Genomic DNA, 15,547 nt, shown 5'->3' with positions numbered 1-15,547 from the left:
ACAAGTATCCGCTGTTCTTGGCACGCCCAGACACACACGAAGGCTACGTGCCAGAAGACACTGAAGCTTAGACTGGGAGGATGGCGAGATCCCGTGTAATACTGGAAGGCTGTATAGGAGCGGACCACGCACCAAGGCTCGATGAATGGCCAAGAGAGATCGCACATCGCAGCCCCACCTAAGGCCAGCAATGTGTCGCATTAGAGCGATACCCTTGGAGAGTTTCGCCTCTAGGCCCGTTATATGTCTTCTCCACGAGAGTCGGGAGTCCAGCGTTACACCCAAGAACTTGGATGAGGTGGAGTACTGGAGCTGCTGTCCAGCCACAGAAAGATGATATAGAAGCATGTTCTTTCGCGTGAAGGCGATGACGTCTGTCTTCTCCCACGAGATATCTAAGCCTGCCGTCAACAGGTATTGGTGTATGGAGTTAAGGCTTGACTGCAGGCGTCGCTGAATGCCGGCCCAGATTTTCCGGTAGTCCAAATGCAGATGTCGTCAGCATAAAGATAGAAATATACTTTCCTCCCTATCCAGTCCTTAAGACCGGCCATAACTACGTTGAAGAGAAGCGGGCTAAGCACACTTCCCTGTGGTACCCCGTAGTCTGATGGAACGGGCGAAGGAAATCAGTGATCCAACGCATGGCCCTTAGTGGCAAAGAAGTAAGCATGTAGAGGATGAAAATGCGACTGACGGTATCATACGCCCGTTTCACATCGAGGAATACAGCCACCATTATCCTTTTGCGGACCATTGCTTCCTGTGCTGCGGACATTAAGTTCACGACGGAATCCAGCACTGAGCGATGCCGACGGAAACCAGACATTTCTTGGGGAAAGAAGGATCTCTTCTCGAGCCACCATTCGTGTCTGTGAAGTATCATGCACTCCAACAGCTTCCCGTTAGGCTTGGTCAACACAACTGGTTAGGCTTACCGGCCTAAATGAGGACAATTGTGAAGGGACCTTGCCTGGTTTCAACAAGGGAACAACGCGTGCGCATTTCCAGGCTTCAGGCAATTTACCTTCCCTCCAGGATGCATTCAAAGCTGACAGAAGACACCCCCGTGACTGCTCGTGCAGGTTACGGAGCGCCATATATGATACGTCGTCCGGCCCACGACTGGGCTCGAGAGGGATGAAGGGCGTTCATAAGTTCAGCCAGCGAGAAGTCTATATCCATGGCGGGATCACTGACTGGGGCGGCATCTGCAGCTTGCGCAGTTATGGAAGATTCATAGCACAGGGACGTCGCAGTCGACATTGCTTGTGACCCAGCTGTTATAAGGTGGCAAAAAGAGAGAGCAACGTCTTTTTCGCTTTTGTGCTGCGCCAAAGCAAGGGCGCCCAATGGGTTACGCGGGGGAGGTGCATCCTTGAGGGACCGCAGCACGCGCCACACTTTTGCAGGACTGAGAAACGGCGTAAGCGTTGCACAAAATTTCCTCCATCGTTGCCGATCCAGCGCCGTTAAGGCCTTGGAGACAAGCTTTGCGGCACGACGGGCCTCTTGTATATCTTCGAGGATGCCAGACCTACGAGGTTTGCGCTCTGCGCGCCGCCTATATGCCCTCAGCTTCTCAACTCGGGGGCTCGTCCCATGGTGGCCAGGGACCACTTTCACACATGAGCTGCACCGCTGCAGGTAGTCCTGAAGGTGATAAGTTACACCCTCCGAGGACATGTCCTCGCTCATGTGGGTCGCACATTAATTGCGGAAGGATTTCCAATTGATGTGAGTGACCCACCGCCTGCGAGCACGGCCTGCACAACCGTCGAACGAAACGAAGATGGGAAGGTGATGGGTGGGATGGATGGGTGGTGATGCGGGGAATGAAATAATGAGCCCCTTCACAATATGGATCGAAGTCCTATGGTGTCCAGAAAGGTGAAGAGAGCTTTGAGGGCAGAGCGTTGGTGGGCTGCATGTGGCCAGGGATCAAGCAATTTTGTGAGAGAGAGGGGGCGAGAGTCCCGCTCGTCAAGGGATCCAGAGAGTACGGTTCGTGAAGGTTGATAGTGTGGGCAATGGAGAAGAATATGCTCTAGATCTTCTATAGCACCGCAGTAACTGCATTGGGGAGAGTCAACTTGCCTCAAGCGTAACGCCACTGCGCTGTAAAAGCATTCATGAACTAATGCGGCATCTTGACGAAGGGTGTGTCGAGGCATGCGGAAAGCAAGCGCGGGATAAACTCTGCTCAGCATGGCTGGGGGCAGAATGTCAGCGGTCCTTTGGCAGGAAGCCAGAGGAGGCACGAGGCGTCGAAGGACGGAACGACGATCTCCTCTCAGCAGCGCAATACGCATCCATCTCCGAGACGAGAGAGCTGCTCCTGCGGCGCGATCGGCCTGTTCGTTCCCTGCGACACCGCAATGGGCTGGAACCCATTGCAGAACCAGCCTGTGGCCTGCTTCGTAGGCAAGGTTGTAAGCCCTTAACACATTCCACACTAGCGGTGCGGATGAGCCTCGAATGCCAGAATTTTCAATTGCTTGCAGCGCAGATGTAGAGTTTATTTGTTGTTGTTGTTATGGTTGTTGTAGAGTCAGTCAACACGACCCATTCCCGCGGGGTAAAATTGATGATGTGCTGCAGAAAGAAAAGTATGGCGTAGAGGTCTGCAGCTGTGGATGAGGTTTGATGCGACAGGCGACGTCCTTCCTCTACGCCTTCGGACGGGATGACGAATGCTGATGCGGACTTGCCATCGCGAGATGCGCCATCGGTATATGCTGCGGTAGAGGTAGAAAACGCGTCTACCAGAGCATAAAAATGGTCTCGAAGAACTTGAGGGGGAACCTGATCTCTTCGTTCCTGGAGGTCCGGAAGACGTACGAAGGCGGTATCGAACTTTCCTGAGGAGTGGGTGACGGGGAACGTGCGCGCGCAAACGTAGGAAGTGGCGAGCCGTTTCACGCTCACGGAGAACCTCCACCGGGAGTTCACCAGCTTCAGCCAGGACATGCCGCGTTTCAGCCATTTTTGGAACGCCAAGGCAGCGACGGAAGCTTCGGGCAAACAGTGACCGAAGGGTACATAATGACGTTGTGGAAATCCTGTGCAAGATTGAAAGCTGCAAAGCACAGTCGCCCTCACCAAAGCCGCGTGAACGGCTAGAAGGGAGCGCTGATCACAGCCCCATCCTAAGCCAGAAAGATGTTGAATTGCAGGAAGTCATCGCTGCACCTTGGTTTCAAGGTGCTTAATGTGGTGAGCCCAGCGCAGGTCCGAGTCCAGGACCACACCAAGGAAGCGATGGGAACGTACAGGCTCGAAGTTTTTTGCACCAACCCAAAGAGGGAAATTTCCCATAGCCTTGCGGATGAAAGGGAGCTCGACGCACTTTTCGGGCGAAAGGTGCCCAAGGATCCCAAGTCGCGTGAGGTACAGATAGACATTATTTAAGGCGAGCTGCAAACGGCGCTGAATGGCTGGTCGTGACTTGCCTACTGTCCAAAGGGCAACGTCATCGCCATACACAGAGAATGATACTTTGCAGCTAGACGAGATATGTTATGCGTAGGGTTCTTCGTTTTCGGGTTAAACCCGATTCTTCACGATAGTTCTCCCCCGAACAAGTTTTCAAGAATTCGGGTTAAACCGGATATCTACCCGAATCCATTGCGGTCCTTCAACTTGTCGTTCTCAGTAAACCGTCGGAACAGTGAATCATAATATCAGCAAAGAGATTTCAGGAAAAAAGATCCACTGGTGGATCTTCTTTCCCTACGGATGTTACTTCCGTCTGGATCTTTTTTCCCTCCGTCACGTGACCCCGTTGGAACCTCTTTGTGTTGCGCAGTTGTAGGTTGTAGTTCGTATGAAGACTTGAGACGCCGGTCCCAGCGTTTTCACAGCAATGCGCTCCTTGCGTAACGTTTCTTTTCTTTTTTTCCCTGTTATCAAGCAATGTAGTACCCATAATCCACTTGTCAACTTCATAGTGAGCAGTAATATCGAATCTGTATTTTACGAACCGTGTTGTAGGCATGTGTTCTCGAATTCCCGGTTCCTGTTATAGTTTCTCGCAATTTCTTTCACTTCTAGGTGCAGCTACGCATGTGCACATACAGTTCGGTGACCGTGAGGAGTGATGCTTTTATCTTTTTAGCTTTTCATCTTTCTTTTTCCTTTCTGTGGGGTCCATTCATTTAGGTGTCCTTTATGGGAGTAGCAGAATTCGTCAGGAGACGAGTTCAATTGCTTCCTTGTTTTTACATTCAAACTCAAGCTGAATGGTTTGCATTTGGTCCTGCTTATTTCATAGATTTTGAACAATAAATGTTTTTTGAATAAGTAAACAATGACTGTACTGAAGATTTTATAAGGACCGCCTGTCGGCTATTACCGCCAACAAGCCATGCTGGTTCCCGTCTAGCGTTGGGAATCCCAGGCAATTTTTGCAGACCCAGGATATAGGGATTTTTACTGGCGAATCCCGGGATGGGATTCCGGGATTGATATCAAACCGAGATAGCGCCCATACGCAGCCTTTGTCACAGGCTTTCACAATTAGGGTTACCACCTTTCGTAGTGAAAAATACCGGCTGAGGGAGAGGAGGTGGAATAGAGGGAAAGGAGGAAAGGCTCGTGGGAAAGGAAAAGTGGGTGAGGGTTGGACGAGCACACGGAGAGAGAGAGAAAGACCGAGCGTGCTCGCTCAAGATAATATGAGGACACATACGTTCCTGTGTGTGGCTGGATCATACACGCCAAGGTCTGCGTCACCTCTGGGACTTCTTATCATCAACAGGCCTCTCCATCCTGCTTTGATTACCGGACCCCTTATCATATCCATCATCATCTCTCATCACGTACAAGTGGCACTGGGGCAGCGCCCAGCCTGCTGGCCGGCATCAGCCCCATCTCATCATCGTATCTCTATTTGTGTGTGTGTGTGAATCATTGATGGTAGAAATTGCTATAAACAGGCACGAACGCTACACTGGATCGTATTGGAGCAACCGGAGATCTCATGATGGTTGTATACGGCCTAAGTTCTAGCTGGCTCGACACAACCACCAACTGCATTGCACAACCACTGCTCTTGTCCCCTCCGAACACAATACTTAATGAATAACAATGATAATAATAATAACAATGAAGAATAATAATAACTAAGAAAACGACTGGTGACTGCGGAGTTGGGTCAGTGCTCCAGATTTATTCAAGCTGTAGTGGAATGTTGAAGGGAAACCCCCGCAAAAGCCAATATGAAAGATCTTGAACCACAAATACCGGCAAAAGGCTGCCGGTATCACCTTGCTACAGGCAGCCGGCAGAGCGAGCAAATAACCGGCCGTGCCGATATAATACCGGCCTGGTGGCAACCCTATTCACAATCGAAGCCCGCTCACCGACACCACGCAAGGAAGGAAATATGCACACGGTATTAGGATGTTTGGAGGTACCAAGGACAAATAATTACCATTCAAAACGAGTGCTAGAAATTAAACAACTGGTTGTTGTTCCACATGGTCTACGTCGCGACTACGTCAACAGTAGGTTTGTAGTATTTTCCCAAGTCCCGAAATTCCCGAAGGTTCCCGGCTGTTCACGTCCGAACGACAATCCGTCACGTCACCCCTATAACCAGCAGCAGGCGACACAACGACACCAGTGAAGCTGAATGTTGGCTGGAGTTGAAAATCGGCTGATAGCTTATTTGTGTCTATGGACACTTCTTCTATTTTTTACACATTGGCTATTGGCCTTGGTCTAGTCCGTGTGAAACGTTGGAGGGAACCAGTCGCGTGGCTGGTCTTCCCCTTCGATCCCAGTACACAGTGAGGAAGTGGGTGGTCGTGGACCAAATGTTAAGGAAGAGGAGTTCACATTTTTGATTACTCGTATCTCAAGTCAGCAAAGGAGCAGTGATAACAGAACATTTTTTCACTTGAACCGCCTATTTAACGGATGAAAAGAAATGGAATAATGGAAGGAACATCCTTACTCTACGGATAATATATATCGTGAACTGACGTTATTTCAACGCAATAATCCTCACCGAAGGCATCATCGGTATTGCCTACACACATACATTTCTCAACTCATTCGTGCCTAGTCGTGTATGTTGGGCGCACTTTGATATACAATTTCAATATTTCACTATTACAAAAAATAAATGAGTAAATAAAAAGAACGGTAGAAGAATTCGTTTTTTCCTCTTTGCCCTCCTTTGCGGGCATTTTTGCGACTCTTGTTTGCGCACGTGTATTAGCCGCAGTGTTCTACCCGTTACCGAAATATGGTATCGCGATACCGATACTCTTTACTTGAGTAAAAAGTATCGAAATACCGATATCGATACTTCTTTCTTAAAGTAACGAGTACCGCTACCGTTACTAAAAAATAGTAACGCGGTAATTTGCCCGATACTTTTGTTGGAAATACGAAGTTGATGCAACACACATCTCGCATACGTATGCACCCCATTTGTATAATAGCAAATTGGGAGAAGACAGTTTTGCATTAAAAGGACAGCACATTTATTATGTATTTCGGACACTTTGCTTGACTTTTATCGGTAGCTGGTTCTCAAAGAAGAAGTTCTTCTATCATAGCAGGCCGTGGTCTCTTCGGCAGCTGACAGAGGCCGATATGACAATTACGTTAGTGTCAGGCCCACACATATCGTGGAGTCCCAAGACCAAGGAATCCACCACACCACCACACCAAGTTACAACACCACAGTACGTATGTGAGCGTGTTGCAGATTAAGTACGCAGCAGGTAAGGAAAAGCTGAGGGCACGTCCACACTCTATCTCGTGATGGCTTGGAATGTTTCGAGCTTCACGCTCGTCATAAGCCAAACTTTATTTTCCTCTGGACACGTAAAAGCGCAGACAAGAAAGACGAAGACGTACAGGTTTAACGCGCGAATAATAATTCATATTAACACACTCCCACTCGCGTTAAAAAGTTCTTACTGTATGCTTAAACCGCATCTATTCGCACAAAACAAGTTCTTCCCTCTTGGGACTGGTTTCGTTAGCCCATCTGCAATCATGTCCTGTGTTGGTAAATATTCCACAACAAAATCTCCGTTCTCAACCTGGTTCCTAATGTACAGGTATTTGAGGTTGATATGTTTAGACCGTTGGTGTTGGACCGGATTTTCAATCATCTTGATTGCCGACTGATTGTCACATCTCATGGTCATAGCCCCAGCACCGTAACTTTCGAAACCAAGTTCCTCCAAAAAGGTCTTTAGCCACTTTCCTTCTTTCATGGCTTCGGTTAGAGCGACATATTCTGCCTCGCTGGTGGAAAGCGCTACCGTTGGTTGTTTCACTGACTTCCAGCTAATCGCTCCTTTGGACATTGTGAAAACATAAGCACTTCTTGATCTTCCTGAGTTACCCTCGTTCCAGCTCGCATCTGAATATCCGATGATAGGTTCTTGACAAGCAGTGTATGTGATTGCAGCATCTTGCGTACCTTGTAAATAACGTAAGACTCGTTTAGCCATCTTCCAGTGCTGTATCGTGAAATCTTTGTTAAACTGGCTTAAGTAATTTACAGCAAATGCAATATCAGGACGAATTCCTTGCACGAGGTACATAAGACTGCCTATGAGGCTCTGGTAGGGTAGATTATCTCGACTTATGGTCTCTTCTTCTCGTGAAACTTCATTTCCGTTGACATGACCACGCTCCATTGGCGTCGAAACTGACTTACAGTTGTCCATGTTGAAACGTTTAAGAATGTCTCCAAGATATTTCTTCTGGCTGATAGAAATACTTCGACCTTCCTTCTCTTGGCTTACTTCTATTCCTAGGATATACTTTGGCTCTCCAAGGTCCTTCAACTCAACTTTCTTCCCAAGAGCGTCGATTGCATTCTTCAGTGCTCGTTGACTGGTTCCCAACATCAACATATCGTCAACGTAAACTCCTAGAATTACTTTGTCATTTCCGGTTTTGAGTACGAACACACACCTGTCAGTCTCTAGACGTCTGTATCCTTGTTCTTGTAGAATAGCATCGAGTGTTCTGTACCACGTCCTTCCAGACTGCTTCAGGCCATATATCGCTTTGTTTAGCTTGCATACGTGTTCTTCCTTTCTACAGAAACCTGGTGGCTGCTCCAGATAGACTTCCTCTTCTAGTTTCCCGTGAAGGTATGCCGTCTTAACGTCTAATTGGCGCATCACCATTCTTTCTTCGTTTGCAATTGCTAGAAGCAATCGTAGACTGTTGAGCTTAACGACTGGAGAAAACGTTTCGAAATAATCGATTCCATGTACTTGTGAGCTTCCTACAGCAACCACACGAGCCTTGTAATTTTCGATTTCTCCGCTTGCGCCTCTTTTGACTCTGTAAACCCATTTCGATTTTACTACCTTCATTCCTGTCTTTTTCGGGATAAGTGTCCAAGTATTCATTTGGCCATGTGAGGACAGCTCTTCTTTCATTGCCTTCTCCCACTGAATCCGTTGAGGGGAGGACGTTGCCCCGACGTACGTCGTTGGCTCCACGATGTGTTGCTGAATTTCCACGTTCTGACAGTAGCTTTTCTTACTTGGATCCACTTGCAGGCAATCAGGCTGTGCTCTGATCCTCGCCGACCTGCGAAGTACATCTTGGTGCTCGACTTGGCATCAACTCGGATGCGTCCGCCGTACCCCCATCTGAGACGTCGTCTGCGGTTTCGAATGCACCGCTTCCGCTACTTGCTTGACCATCTTCTGATCCTAATGCGTTTCCATCCGGATAAAAGGTATTGATGGAGACATAACTGACAGAATCGTAGCATTCCGTGCGGGCTTGTTGCTCCAACAACGTCGATCCCTTGTGGTCCTCAAGAAACTTTAAGTCTCTGCTAATGAAGACCTTTTTTGTGATTGGATCGTACAATCGATATCCTTTTGTGTTCTCACAATACCCCAGAAAAATTGCTTCCTTGCTCTTTGGTTGCAGCTTCGTTCGGTAGCGATCGGGAATCCAAGCATAAGCCAGGCATCCGAAAATGCGAAAATACCGTACAGATTGGACTCTGCCCGTGTAAATTTCTTCTGGGATTTTCCCACGGATAACTTCTTTTGGACATCTGTTACGTATATAAGCTGCAGTGTTTATAGCTTCAGCCCAAAATTCCAGGGGTAATTCAGCTTGTTTCAGCAGCGTTCTTCCTGTCTCGACAAGCGTCCGATTCATTCTCTCCGCCACTCCGTTTTGTGCTGGCGAGAATGGCACAGTCCTTTCGTGGACGATCCCCTTTTGCTTGAAGAAGACTTCGAGTTGTCGATTTGTGAACTCGGAACCGTTGTCGGTTCTAACCCTCTTCAAAATGCTCCCGGTCTGAACTTCAGCTTCATTAATATACTCAATCAGACACTCTGTAGCTTCACCCTTATACTTTAAAAATTGTGTTGCTACTCGACGGCTGTAGTCATCAACGATCACAAGCATGTAGCGACTCCCTCCAAGCGAAGTTACTGGAAACGGCCCGCATATGTCAACATGTACAAGTTCCAGTAGTCCAGTCGCTGGTCGATCATCCGATGTCTTAAAGGGACTTCTTGTATGCTTTCCCATAGCACATTCCTTACACTCCAGTTGCACTGAGTTCAAGTTCGGGATCCCTCGAACGATTCCACTTTGTGACATTTGCACAAGACATTGAACATTTAAGTGGCCCATTCGACGATGCCATAATTCCGTAGTGTCTAGGCGTGCTTGGTGAGCTTGCCGACTCTGTGGAGTTATTTTGGCATGCAACCTGTATATTCCCTCTTCTTTGACAGCGTCGAAAACGAAATTGTTGCCACGATACACATGACAGCGGTCGCCTTTGAACGTCACGTCCATCCCATTCTCTGTCAGCTTAGACACGGAAAGCAGGTTGTCGGCCATACCTGGGACATACAGGACGTCCATCGCAGTCAGAAAATTCTTGCCCTGCCCATTTTTTACCTCGAACGTGACATTTCCAATGCCATCCGTTCGTATGGTTTTGCCGTCAGCGAGTGTAACCACCTTCTCGTGATCTTTTCGAAATACTTTCAGAATATCCCGACACCCTGTCATGTGGCTGCTAGCCCCGGAGTCGACGGACCAACCATTCCATCCGCTACTGCATGTGCCGTGCTCTTTAACTTCGAAAGCGAAGGAATTCAATGCGTGATCTACCTCTGTGTGTTGGTTCTCCTTGACTGAAGCAACCCTTGCGTTGTATTTCCCTCCGAAGGAACTCCGGTTGGGCGCGTGTCGCTTCCTCCTTTGTTGCTGGGCGATTGACTAGATGATTTTTCTGGACAGCGTCGAGCGATGTGTCCTAACTTCCCGCAGCTGAAGCACTGTACACTTCTCTTGGCACCATTTCGTCTCCCGGGGCCAAGTCTCGCTTCATGCGCTGCCTCGCTGCCATAACCGTTTTGGCGTGTCTCCTCCTGGACGAGTGCGTACCTAACTTTCTCGGTGGTGAGATCCGCTATGGCACATATGTCGAAAGCTCGGGCAACACCGTGGTACGTTCTTGGCAATCCCTGAATGGCTATTGACGCTATCTCCGGGTCGTCAATAGGCTCACCCAGGGCTCGTAACTGTTCATCAATGGCCTCTACGCGTTGCATGTATTGAGTAGCAGTCTCATCCTTTTTCCACTTTATGGCGTTCAACTCACGCTTCAAGGTGATCTTCCGTCCCAGGACTCGACCTCGATTCGTTTCCTGCAGTTTCAACCAAACGCCTTTCGCAGTGGCTTGGTTGATGGCGTAACAGGCTTGACTTGCGGATAAAGTCTGTACTATAGCGTTCAGGGCCTCTTGATCCTTCTTCTGCCAAGCTGTTCTCTGCGCATCATCTTCCGGCGCATTATCTTCAATTGCGGTCCATAGACCCTTTGCCTTCAGGTAGACTGTAAGCTTGTACCTCCATGTAGGGTAGTTGCTTCCCTCCAACTTCTCGAAGTGGGACGTAGGTAATCCTTCTGCCATCTTCTACGATTAGGATTGACGGTCATCTATTTTATGCTTGCCGTAGCAGAGCTGATACCTGGGCCCATAACCTTTGTTGCAGATTAAGTACGCAGCAGGTAAGGAAAAGCTGAGGGCACGTCCACACTCTATCTCGTGATGGCTTGGAATGTTCCGAGCTTCACGCTCGTCATAAGCCAAACTTTATTTTCCTCTGGACACGTAAAAGCGCAGACACGAAAGACGAAGACGTACAGGTTTAACGCGCGAATAATAATTCATATTAACAGAGCGTGCCTTGACTTTTGTTCGTTTTGTTCGTCCAGGACTTGACCTTTGTTCGTTGACCTCAACTCCTTTGTTGAGCGCAGTGTGGTTATTTCCTCCAGGTTCGAAAAAAAAAAGTGAATATGTGTTTGGTATAATTCCCGTTACTGAGCACGTAGGCGTGTCCACAGACTTCTTGTCGAGCGCTAGGCGGACCAGTGACAATGAATAAGAGTATGAAATATGAGGTGAGGAAATGGTGGAGCACTAAAAAAGTATCGGTATCGGTAACGATACGGAGATCGCGTTACCATAAATTTGTAACGGAAATACTTTTCCGATACGGACTTAAAAAAGTATCGCGATCCGCACTCCGATACTGAAAAAGTATCGATTACTGTAACGGCGTTACGTCAACACTGATTACCCGAGGTAGAAATTTCCACGGCCTACGATACGATAGTCTTTTCGGACGTGTTACACGCGCGCGCACTTCTTCGTTTGAATCTTCTTTCCCTATGGATCTTTTTGCGCGCATGGATCTTCTTTATCCCTTTGGATCTTTGGATTTTTTTTCTTTCTTTAACGTGACCCCGTTGGATGTTCTTTCCCGATGAGTCTTTTTTCTCGTTGGATCTTTCTTCCACAAGCGGAGCAAATAGAGATATTTGTGACAACCTATTTGTCCTCTGTTTACGACCCCTCCTGCAGGAGTCAAAGACGAGCTTTTGTGGCAAGTGTTTGAATACCTCAGTCATTCGCTATCCCAGTTCTGAGCGGAAATATAAAGATTATTGTTTCTCGTCCCAGCGTCACAGCAGTGGCTTGTTTGATATGCCTTTCGTTTCAGCCGAAAATTCCCCGGTGACATATCAAACAGAGATCATAGCGTCCGATTTCTCCCCGAATTCTCGTGTGTAAATAGCACCCGATTTTCGATCCCGAAAAAAATAATTAAACCTGAAAACGAAGAACCCTATCAGCGGTGCCAATTCTAGCAGTGGTGACATATTCTATGAAAATTTCTGTGTAAGTCACTTGATTTACATGATGATTCATAGTGCAGAAAAATTCGCGTGACGGGAAAGTGCCTCGATACGTTAAATAACGCGAGCAAGTATGTTAAAAGGACTGCAACTCACTTTGAAGAGCTTCTTCCCAAACTGCTGATGGAGCAAGCTTCCCCGGTCCTTGTAATTCCCTCGGCAAATACTCAAAGTATTCCAGCTTGGGTCTACAATGGTGCGGAAATACGCAGTTATACTGTCGTGGCAACTGTGTACTACTGCATGGCTGTGTACTGCATGCTCACTTACATCTGCGGAAACCTGTACAGATCTTTTGGTACCGGGTACAAAGCCTCGTAGGTGATGTTACCTTTCACCGTGTGCTGGGCATAGATATTTATCTTTGCTACACCCGGGGGATAGTAGTCTTCGGGTATGTGAGCTTCGCCGTGCCAGTACTTGCCCACGATATTTGCAACATATTGAAGCGGCAGGTTCTCCTGCACAGATATGCACTGTCATCAAATTCGGTGTACTTGTTTACAAACATATCGTATGTGAGTATATATAAATGTATAGAATGATGTATGTCAAATGATTATAGAATACAGAATATCCATTTCATTCAAGCTATTATAAGGCTAGTACATTATTTATAAAAAAAAACGCCCACAAAATGCGAGATTGCAAAGAAAATTCAATGAAATTCGTTGATGAATGTGTGTATTTTTGAAGAAATAATTCAATGTTATTATGCCCGACCTAGCCAAATGCGGCGATTCGAATGGCAAACAACGTCACACTCTACAGTTTTAGAAGTTATGACGTGACCGGTTACTGGTTTCTGGTAACTAACTTTACGAATCAACAAGTGGTCATATATGTAGCTGTTTGTCATGGGGAAAGGACCTCAAAACTCCGTTTTCTGTTTCTCATATACAGTACCTGAAATACTACATCGACGATATGAAGTGTTGTACGTGGGGGTGCTATTAGTAGCGCCGCTATCGTATTCGCTAGGTTTTTAGTAGCGATTCTCTACGTGTGTCTCTACATTTAAACATTGTAGCGGAAACAGTATTTCCGCTGCAAATTTGGGTAGCGCCATCCTTTTCTCCGCTACCGCTACTGTAGCGAAAAGGAGAAACGTGATCAACACAAAGTGAAAAAACACATCAGGACTGAGAGTGGCACTAGGCTTCACACCTTTCTCCTATAAGAGGAAAACCTGCCTGGAGTCAGGCGGATGGCCAATCAGACATCACACGGGACATAAAGCTCTTGAGTACGTCTTCAGATTGTCTCAGTCTCACAGCGCCTCGCCCACGGACATAATCGACCTGTGAAACGAGCGCCAGAGTAGCTCATTCAGGAGGCTCTCGAAAAGGTACCAGGACATGCAGTGCCAAGGCACAACAGTGAAAACCCCGTCATTCCCTTCCTTTCTTTTTTTTTCTTAATGAACATATCCCCCCCCCCCCCCCCGTCATTCCCGTCGCCAGGTGGGGGCTCCGATTCTACTGATTGACGCAGTGGTGCAAGGAATCAAAAGAAAACGGCAAATGACGCAACTTGAAGCAAAGAGCGCAGATGAAGCACTGGTCTGAGATCTGAGGTCGTTAAAAGGGCCGGGCTATATACATCCGATGTTTACAGGTGAAGCGTGGGATAATCAGCGGTAAGTGCAAATCAGATCATGCTTAATAATCTAGTGTCAAGATGTCGTCCCGGGTCTCCTCATCCTGCTCATTATCGTCTGCCATAATCATCCTCGTTACGCTGGCATGGATGGATATATATATAAAAAATGGAGATGCAGGTTGCGCCTGTGCGACCAGCTGCTCTGTGACACTTGGTGTGTATTAGCACTGAACACTTACTTAGCACTGAGTGTCGGGCAGTGACGGTGGCGGATCCGGGGGGGGGGGGGCGCAAACATTACGCTAAACATTGATTTCCCTCCTCTCTCCTCCCCAATTACGCGCTTCGACAAAGAAACCACCCCACCCAAAGTGAGTGTCTGCATCCGTTCCTAAGCAGTGAACTCGTCTTAAAATGTAGCTTCAGCCCGTACGTCCTTCAGATAGCTCGCCACAGCGCGGGTTGTCGGTGCTGCACAGGCCAACTCCCTAATATCATCGCTGAAGGGTCGATGATATAGGTTATCGAGGGCGTTCTCCTATCTTTGTCGACTGGAGTCGAAGCGTCGACAGGTGACCAGCACGTACTCCGTGTCCTCCAGGGTCCGCATGCTGAACAAGTAGGCGAGCCAAAAAGGATTAAAAAGCTAAAACCAACCAACGAGCCAACGACACCTATTATGCAGGGATGCTACTGTAAACGGGACATTGAGTCGCAGGCGATGAATTACGGGCTCTAACAGCCGTGACATCCTAGATGCGAGGCAATAGGTGCAGTTTGGGTCAATTCGTGCGAGGAACGAGCGTTGCATATCGTCACACAGCCACGCGGTCTTAGATAGCTGATCTCGTAATGAGGTGAGTAAATAGTTTGCGTCGGGTATCGTGAAGTATATTTTTTTAGTAGGTCTTTTACGGTGTGCATTTGAGCAGCCTGGTCCGTTTGCGTGTTTCCATTGATACCGGAGTGCCCTGGGATCCACTGTATTATGATGATGTGACCCTTTGTTACTACGGAGTTGTAAGCTGCGATGACCCGCTGGAGGCGCCTGGTGCCAGAAAAGATTTCGCTGCACCTTGCAGTGCTTTGAGGCCACATTTTGAGTCACAGAAAATAGCCCACGAAGTCGGGGTTTCTATTGACGGTATGTGCAGGAAAGCTTCCTCGGTGTATAGAGCTCCAGTCCAGTGAGTCCAGTCCAGTCCAGTGAGACAGACGGACTGCAAGGTGTCCCCCAAGGGTGTAACAACGAACGTTGACGACTCTTGTGGACATCTTGTATCTTGTGCTGAAGTTCGGAATAATGTGCAACCATGTCCCGCGCGAGCTGCATTACAAACAGGCCCTGGAGTGACCTTCTTTGACTTGAGTCCTGGAACCTCTGGTGATACTACGTTGGTTATCTCAACGTCCAGTAGGAACTAGTAGCTGTAGGCAGAGGCTTGAATTGAGCAATTTCCTGGAAGTAGGGCGCCAGAGCTTGGTGACAGCTCGACCCTGATCGCATACGAATCGAGCGAGCCAATGGGTGCTTGGTGTGTCGGGTCACTCGACGTGTGTAATGCTTGAGTACTTCGGTTATTCGCAAAACTGATACAGGTTCCTCTCTAGCTTGAACAACAGCTACGCGGTTTGAAGTTGCACACGTGACACCTAGGCGGAGCTTAGCATTTTTCGCCAGCGCAAATTGCGGGAAAGTCTCTGACG

General features: G+C 47.9%; 1 protein-coding gene across 1 annotated transcript in view; it reads right to left on the bottom strand.

Moving 5' to 3' along the window:
* LOC135396024 (UPF0462 protein C4orf33 homolog) overlaps positions 1–15,547 on the bottom strand; it is a 29,653-nt gene that overhangs the window by 1,963 nt on the left and 12,143 nt on the right. The window contains exons 5-6 of the mRNA XM_064627087.1: positions 12,509–12,699; positions 12,335–12,426 (exon numbers count right to left, since the gene is read on the bottom strand). Coding sequence (XP_064483157.1) covers positions 12,335–12,426; positions 12,509–12,699 — 283 coding nt within the window. The remainder of the gene's footprint in view (positions 1–12,334; positions 12,427–12,508; positions 12,700–15,547) is intronic.

This window comes from Ornithodoros turicata, chromosome 5, assembly GCF_037126465.1.
Source record: "Ornithodoros turicata isolate Travis chromosome 5, ASM3712646v1, whole genome shotgun sequence".
Taxonomy (NCBI): domain Eukaryota; kingdom Metazoa; phylum Arthropoda; class Arachnida; order Ixodida; family Argasidae; genus Ornithodoros; species Ornithodoros turicata.
This window is presented reverse-complemented; position numbering and strand designations above follow the sequence as displayed.